Raw genomic sequence first — 8,117 nt, forward strand, 5'->3', positions numbered from 1 at the left:
GTAATCTCGGGCTACTGTGTAGTCAGGGTCACAAAAGAGGCTGTTTGGCAGAGCTAATGCGGAGTAACTCCAATTACTCCACAGTCATTTAGTACTTGTTTATGCAAGTACTAAATGACTGCGTAGGAATGACTGAGCAATCAGCATCTCTTGTAGATGCAACCAGACAGCAGAAATAATTAGTATTAGTATCAGAGGCTTGAAGTACAACAGATTTAGAGATGTTCTTCTCTTACCCTTTCTTGGACTTCTAGATCTGCACTCTGTACAAACTGAGGCAAACGGTCAATCATCAGCTGGGTAATTTCCTGGGATGATTCCTTCTCACCAGCTTCTTCTTTCTGCTGTAGGATGGATGCATAAAGCTTTACCATATTCTGCACATAAACTGCCTGGATGTGACCTGGTAAAGTGGTAACTTTAGGCCTCAGCATTGCTTCCAGGGTCTGGTTTGGTTCCTGAAGGTGTCTAGAAGATTGATGGAAGAAAATGAAAGAGAAATCAATTTAGGAAGCTTGATATGTTACTGAGTTTTCACATATCGCAACACAAATTATTTAGGTATTATGTGTGGACCTCTCACCACCTCTCACTCTTGGTCTAACTTTGCTCCAAAGCCAAAGAATGTTCTTGTTTCAATTTCCATGGCCACCTTCCTAGCCAGGAAGTCTAGAAACTTTGGGTAAAAATCCTATCCTTGTTGAAAATCATTGGGATTATTACCATAGACTTCAATGAGGACAGGATTTTGTCCTTTGTTCTTAGATCCTGAGAAAAGTAAAGAGATGCACAAGAAATTATTCTTATCAACTTGTTTTATGATATTAAGATCTCCCTGTTCTGTAAGTTCCCCTCAATTGTTTTGACTGACTGCGTTTAATTCATTCTTGTTTTGATATGTACTATAACATAGATTTTGAAGATGAGCAATACAGAAAATAGCACAGCAATAACACATCTGTAGAAGGACAATAAATACTTGGACTGTACAAACTTTTACTATACCACAGTGTGGTAGGCATTAATACTGCTCCATCTGGCAAAGCAACACTTTGGGTTTCCATGCTTATTGTCTCCATGACCTTCCTATTAAAATATCCTCGTTACAAGCTTTTATTTTTTAATATAAAGCACTGAAGGCTTAATCTAGAATTTAAATAGTCAAATGAGATTCCTTCCATCTTCTGTACTGCCAAGAACAAAAGTTCGGTTACACTTCTGCATGGCTCTGAAACGGAATGGAACTAGGCAAGTGAAACTGCTGAAGCACAAGCAGTAATAAAATACAACTTGCACTCTGCCAGTCTTTGTGGTTTTAATCTTCTCATTTTTCCCACTACTGGTTTAAAGTTACACAATGGGGAAACTAGCCAATTGCATACACAAAATGATGTCAAATGCAGAAAGCAAAACAAGTGAAGAGGCAACTATGTTCTCGCCTCTCATATTCCTGAGATTCAAACTGACAGTTTCCATTTCAAAGCAGATCAAGTTATTGGAGGGACAGTACTTGCTGCCTCTGCTACACAAGTTGAAACTGGAGAAAAAGCAAAGAGACCTACACCAGGATGAGCAGGGGAAAGGAAAGTCAGTCTTATTTAGCCTAGCAAAATAATATGTATACACATCTAGGGGTTTAGCACCAAGGAGAGAGAAGGTCTAACTAAGATAAAAGGACAATATTGGCAAAAGAACACTTGGGTAGGAACCAGCTGTGAGTGAGTTTAACTGGAACTCAAACATTTTCTGACCCCAACAGGAGTGAGGCTCTGTAACAAGCTTCCAAGAAGAGCAAACTAACTACTTTTAAGATGGAGCCTGATCAGTTAATGAAGAGATGTATTTGATAGGGTTACCTGTGACACCAGAGTAGACTCAGTGACCCAGGAGATCCCTTCCAGTCCTATGTTTTCACTCCTAAGCCTTAGGGACACACCATTGCTTACTCCCTGAGATGGCATATATTATATATATAGATGCAAGAGTAGCCCAAACATAGTTCCCATTTTGGCTTGAAACAGCTGAATTAGTCTGATGGGAAAGACAGAGGTTACTTAAACCATTTACACTTACTCTGAAAACTCCCCACATATCCAGGCAGCAGCATAAAGCACCTCACAGATCCCATTCCTCTGGGTGTTGCTGGCTATTAGATGGGCATTGTCTAGAAGCATGGCCATCTGGGAAACCGCAAACTTACGAATAGCTTTAACTCTGATAGCTACATCCAGCATCTGAGCTGCTATGAGATGACCGTGTCGAGTACCTTCCAAACGAGTCAATTCTACCAGGATGCTTATGTACCTACAGGAAGTGGAAGTGAAACATTCTTAATAGGAGGAAAGCAAGGAGCACCACCACTGCTTCTTTCAAAGTGAACAGGTAAAAGCACTGACCATTCAAAGTTTGTGATGTACTGATAATTGGATTGGCTACATATATCTATGATTTTGGTGAGCAACTCGTCCCTATATGTTGTCCCTTCAGCTTTATCCACATGAATCATCAATTTCTTCACTATCTCCATCAAGTTCTTCTTTGATACCTGTTCAAGAGAGTTAGAAAGATTAGACAAAAAGCCTTTACAACATGTTTCCTGCCAATTTAGTCCCATCTCATAGAAGCACCTGCTATTAGATGCACCTATGTTTGCTTCCGGGTAAGCCAGATACTGGAACACAGGGAGGCAGAAATAAGTCTAGACCAGGACTACTGTACAATTCATCTGCAGCCTGGGACAGTTTCTTGTTGAACTAGTTGAACCTGGTCTTGAGTGCATTTGTTCCAGTCAAATGGCTAAATGAATACTTCTGACTGCTTTCTTGATTTAGCACAAACTTATCAGCCCAGCATGCATTTTAATGAGACCTGACAACTAAATTCAGAATTTTCATTCCCTAATTGCAAGGATGATGGTGATAAAATCTGGCTTCTACTATGCAACCAAGTATGAAGCTAGCTGCACTATTTCAAATATGTGCCTTAATTTTCAGTACTTTCCCCAGTAACCAGTCATTCTGATCTCCCCTCAAAATGCAGCACAGTCAAAGGAGAAACTCTATAGAGCCCCTTTCTGGCCTCATAGCTCTGCTCTATGCATGCACGCAGAGTTGCACTGAAGGAAAAAAAAAAAAAGCATGTTATTACTTTCCACTCTTATTATTAATGCAGCATCACTACAGTTCTGCAAGAGCAAACTGTGCTAAAGCTCAGAACCAGTACTATTGGTCATAATACAGAAACCTACAAGAATACAGTTTAATTTTCAGCTCATGATTAGAGCCTGCCATGTGGCCAACTTGAAAACTCTGAGCTGATTTGAGAGTCATTAACATACACACTCCACAGGACCCTGGCAGGTATTAAAATAATGGCACGATTTAGATACAAGGATATGTTCTATCCCCAAAATTGTAAGCCCTGTGTATGACAGGACAACAAACTATGTTTGGAACAGGGCATGTAATGCCTCAAAATTAAAACGGCGCAACTGCCAGGGCTGAACCAGCCAAACCAGGACTTGCACCTGCTTCCAACCTGATCCCAGGAACTGTTTAGGGAAGTGGTATTCAACCTTTTTTTCCCATTTGCAGACCCCTAAACAATTTTGAATGGAGGTGCTGACTCCTTTGGAAACTTTGAATTTTAAGTGGGGGCAGTCACGTACTTTTCATTGATCAAAGTCATCTTTTGCGGACACATTAGACGGTCTGCAGCCCCCCAGGGGTCTGTGGAACAAGTTGAAAACCACTGCTTCAGGGGGATGGAGCAACCTGCGTGCTGAACCCAAACTGTCCCATGGTCCCCTGTAGTGCTCAGCTAAGAGATGGGATGGGAGCATGGAGCAGTCCTGGGTCTGGGACACATGCTATGCTCAATTTAAGTCATGATACAAACCAACCACAATGATGTTCCACATTAAGTGTGATTTGCTGTTTTGTCACACCATAGATCAGCTGAACGTGGCATGTTACAATGTATGCTGCGATTAATAGAACTGGACCATAAATATAATGTCTGCCAAGTTCATGGTGTCAGTTTATAAGTCACTTTTCAGAGTGTACCTTGGAACATAGTGACCTCCTGAGAGTACTGTAAAGCATGGTGACCACATTGTCTCAAGCTAATCTTATATCCTCTGTTTTGTCAGTATGTAGATGGAAAGATCTCCAAGGAAGTTTAGGTAATATGGAAATGCTGCTAGAAATCAGAATATAGCACGGTTCCTTTTAAGGCAGCATTCCAGGAGGATGCTATACATCATTGTCTGATGAACCATCTTTTGCATAATGTGTGAAAAAACAGATTTTCACATCCTGTAATCAAGGTTAATACCTGCTGCATTTTTCAGAAAAAATAAATATTTAAAGTCCTATACAATTTTGTTCAGTTCATTACTTTTGGTTTGGTTTGTTATTGTAGGGTTAGCAGCCTAATTACAAAACTACCAGGAAAAAACCCCCCCCAACTTTGATACAACAGTCTTTATTTCAGCGCCTCAAGCTTTTCAATGTTGAGGAATGATAAAATCTGCCATGAGCCATCCCACATGGATGAACTTTAGGGAGTTGAGGCTTTTCAATGAAAGACCTTTTATATACCAAGTTATAATTAGAGCCCCCTCAAAGATCAACAAGATTCTGTCCATAAAGCTGCTTAGCATACATGGCATTATTAAAGTTTCCTTGGACAGCAGCCACACACAAATGCAGGCACACAAAACACACACAGGCAAACACCCAAGGTGCAATTTTCTGCTGTGCCACAGAAGTAGAGCATAGACAGCCAAAATGAAGGTAAAAGGGGCTTTAAGCAACCTTAGTGCCTGTCCAATCCTGGGCTGCTCCGTCATTCTGGTTTAATATACAGACTTCCGGGCCTGTCCAAGTCATGTTATATTACATTAAGGACTGAAGGGTTATCTGGAATTCTGAAAGCATTGTATGCTATTTCTCCATCTTGCATAAGTGTGGTAAACTATGTCAGGGCATCTTCACAAAGCAGCCTTATGACAATCTTTCATGGTGTCTCCACCAGGAATTTTTCTCCACACAAATGAAGCTTTTAAAAGCTTGTGTGCATCAGACTAGCCCTTTTACACAGCATAAAAGGCATCAGAGTGAGGATCTCACTCTAAGATTTTTTTTAGGGGTTGTAAATAAAAGGGCTTGGAGGTGGGGGAATGAGAGAGGATATACAATGAAACGTACCATGCCATAGAGGAGATCTAAAGCTCGGAGTCTGATAGACTCATCCTTGTCATCCAAACACTGGAGAATAAGATCCTTGTGAGACTGAACCGACTTAGGATGGGTTTTCAGGATTTTGGACATTGCTAGTAATCCCAGGTACTTCACTGTGAAAAAAGACAAAATACAACTTCTTTCCAAATATAGAAATACTGCATGGTCTTGAGTAAGATTCTAAGGTAGACAGACTTTCTATTCAAACCTCAAATTTTTAATAAACTGAAATAAAAGCTCTCTGATGAGAGACAAAAGGTCTATTTCAGATTCTTTTGGCTAGCAACATCTAATTAGGACCCCAATTCTGCCCGGGATGCCTTTGGGCTCTCCAACCTGAGTGGATCAGAAACACGGCAAACCCAACCTGCCTCTCACTTCCTACATCAATTTAAAATCCAGTTGATATAAGGCTCCAGAACAGTCAAAGATTAACAAATGAAGCACTCTCTCAGAGCAGTTGTCTACATGGACTCAAATTTTAAAGACCAGCAAGCAGAAACCTCACAGTTTGTGCTGACAGTTTTATTTAAGTAACGACTGCAGAACTAGTATGCCAGAGTAACTACAGACCTTAAAACATCAACTTAGAATGCTGCTGTGTGAAAACGTGGACCGAATCATGTAGCTACCACGCAAGATCCTGACAATTTCTTCAGCCTCCCCAGGAGACAATACCAGAACCCTAGTGAAATAATCACTAATTTGTATAATTGGATCTAATCTAGCTAATTCAAGGTGACTCAACAATGTTACTCTTGTTCTTTCAGAGTAAGATAAAAGAGTTCTAACTACAATGAGTGTGCACAGTTTGGTTGGAGTTGCAGTGTGGAAAAGAAAACTGGCAGGTGAATTATCCTATTTAAATGGAAATTAGATCCGCGTTTTCCATTTCTCATGGAAAATTGTGGATTTTCCCCTTTAAAGGAGAAAAACCCAGATTTTCTCCTTTGAAGCAGGAAACCAGAGCTACAGGGAGTGGGAGGAAGGCAACTGGAGGCAGGGGGTGCCATGTGTATGTGCACAAGTGCATGAGGCAGCCAGGCGGGGTGATGGGAACAGCCCTGCAGCTGGATACAGGTAAGACTATGGGAGGGGGAAGGGGGTTGGAGGGTGAGACCTAAAGGAGTTGCACTCTCTCTACAGAACATCATGTAAGGTAGACCAGCAAGGAGAGTAGGCTTGAATCTCTCCTACACTTAAAGCTCGTATTATGATTACTAAACAGGCTGTCTTCATAGATGGCAGAGACAGCCAGTTGCTAGGAAGGACTTCAAATAAAGGTTGCATTAATCTGGTTAAAATGATATTTTTAGTCTTAAGGTGTCCTAGAAAAGTAGCGGACTACTAGACTAAGGGGGGAGAACACACATTAATAAGGCCATTGAGGAACCTAGTAAGCACTGGACTTTTTTGTTCTAGACTAATGTTGAAGATCTATCGATTGCTATCCCTGCCAGAAAACGATGTTCTGCAAGACCAAATCCCTGACCATCTGCTCATGGTTATCTATGAACTGCCTTTTGAGATGGTTTACTAGTGTGGTAGGTACTGAAGAATAGGTGTGACACACGCATCTGTGCGAGATCAACAACTTCTTAGCACAGAGGATAGGGGATGTCAGTGCTCCTTGACTGTTGACAAAACGTTGTTGTCATACTGCCCATGACTATTAGGACTGCCATTTCCAAGTGACACCAAATAAATGCTCCGAACACTACACAAACACCTGTGAACAGTAACTCAGACAACAAGAACATCACTTGCCTACTTCACAGTGATGTTATGGAGCTTAATCAAAATGTTAAATGCTTTGAGCTCCTGGTATGCAAAAAGTTCTAACATTGCAAAACAGAATTACTATATTGAATAGGGGCCCCCACTCTTTTTTTTTGAACATATTAAAATTCTCTCTACAGATGGATAGAAGAGGTTCTTCAAGAAAAAGGATTTAAGTTTTAGTAAATGGTAACTCATATTACCATATTTCCAACCATGAGCAAGTCAGGTGTTCTTGTACTTCACTATTATGTTTTTTTATTCTATATAATAACATTACTTGCATGTGCCTCCTCAGTGGAAAATGTGAAAGGGCAAAAGCCAGAACATTCTACTTTTAGATTTACCATATAACAAATAGCACCAATTATTCAGCTAGGTCATTTTAAAAAGAGGCAGCTGGTGGTAAGTAGACGTTTAAATGTGACGCTATACAAAAACATAAAATTACTACCTAGACAATACCAGCTTTTCTTTGCAAAGTACTGGGCATTGTGTAGTATTGAATAATTTTACTAGAAATCCTTGTTGCTTTAATACTTCTGCCAGTTAGCCCCATCAGGATGCTTAATGAAAGCCTCTAAAGCAACAAACAACATACTTACAGTTCTGGTCAGAATCTTCTATTAGTATTCTCAACTTCTGAACGCAGAGCTGGAGAAAAAAGTGCAAGTTGGAATTAACATCAGTTTTGGAATCTTTTGTAAAGCTATTTTTCAAATAGAGGTCGCTCCTTATGTTAGTGTTGCCTTCAATGTGTGAGAAAGCAGTGTAACCAGGGTGTGCAACTTCTGGTGAGAGAGCATCATTAACAGATAAGATGAAGGGAACATCGTTTTAGTGACTGTACTTCTGGTGACAGCTAAATCAAAAGCAAGAGCAAAGCTTCCTAAACTCAGGTTTTCAGGTGCCCTGTCCTCTCCTGCCCCCCACACCTGTTAAACAAAAAGCAGAAGACAGGGAGAGAAGGGAAACTAAGGGAAGTTTAGGAACCTTTCTAAGAATGCACTAGACATTAAGGGCCACTGTAAGTGAGAACTATACCATCAGAAAGCTTCTCATTCAAACATCTGGAGTGCTTCTCTCCCTCACAAC

General features: G+C 40.5%; 1 protein-coding gene across 3 annotated transcripts in view; it reads right to left on the bottom strand.

Annotated features, from left to right (window-relative positions):
• AP3D1 (adaptor related protein complex 3 subunit delta 1) overlaps window positions 1-8,117 on the bottom strand; it is a 72,094-nt gene that overhangs the window by 22,514 nt on the left and 41,463 nt on the right. For all 3 annotated transcript variants that reach the window (XM_014526539.2, XM_025193593.1, XM_014526540.2), the window contains 5 exons: window positions 7,628-7,676; window positions 5,211-5,356; window positions 2,397-2,545; window positions 2,074-2,304; window positions 237-468 (listed from right to left, as the gene is read on the bottom strand). In XM_014526539.2, the coding sequence (XP_014382025.1) occupies window positions 237-468; window positions 2,074-2,304; window positions 2,397-2,545; window positions 5,211-5,356; window positions 7,628-7,676 (807 nt within the window). The remainder of the gene's footprint in view (window positions 1-236; window positions 469-2,073; window positions 2,305-2,396; window positions 2,546-5,210; window positions 5,357-7,627; window positions 7,677-8,117) is intronic.

The sequence above is a fragment of the Alligator sinensis genome, unplaced genomic scaffold, assembly GCF_000455745.1.
Source record: "Alligator sinensis unplaced genomic scaffold, ASM45574v1 scaffold1960_1, whole genome shotgun sequence".
NCBI lineage: Eukaryota > Metazoa > Chordata > Crocodylia > Alligatoridae > Alligator > Alligator sinensis.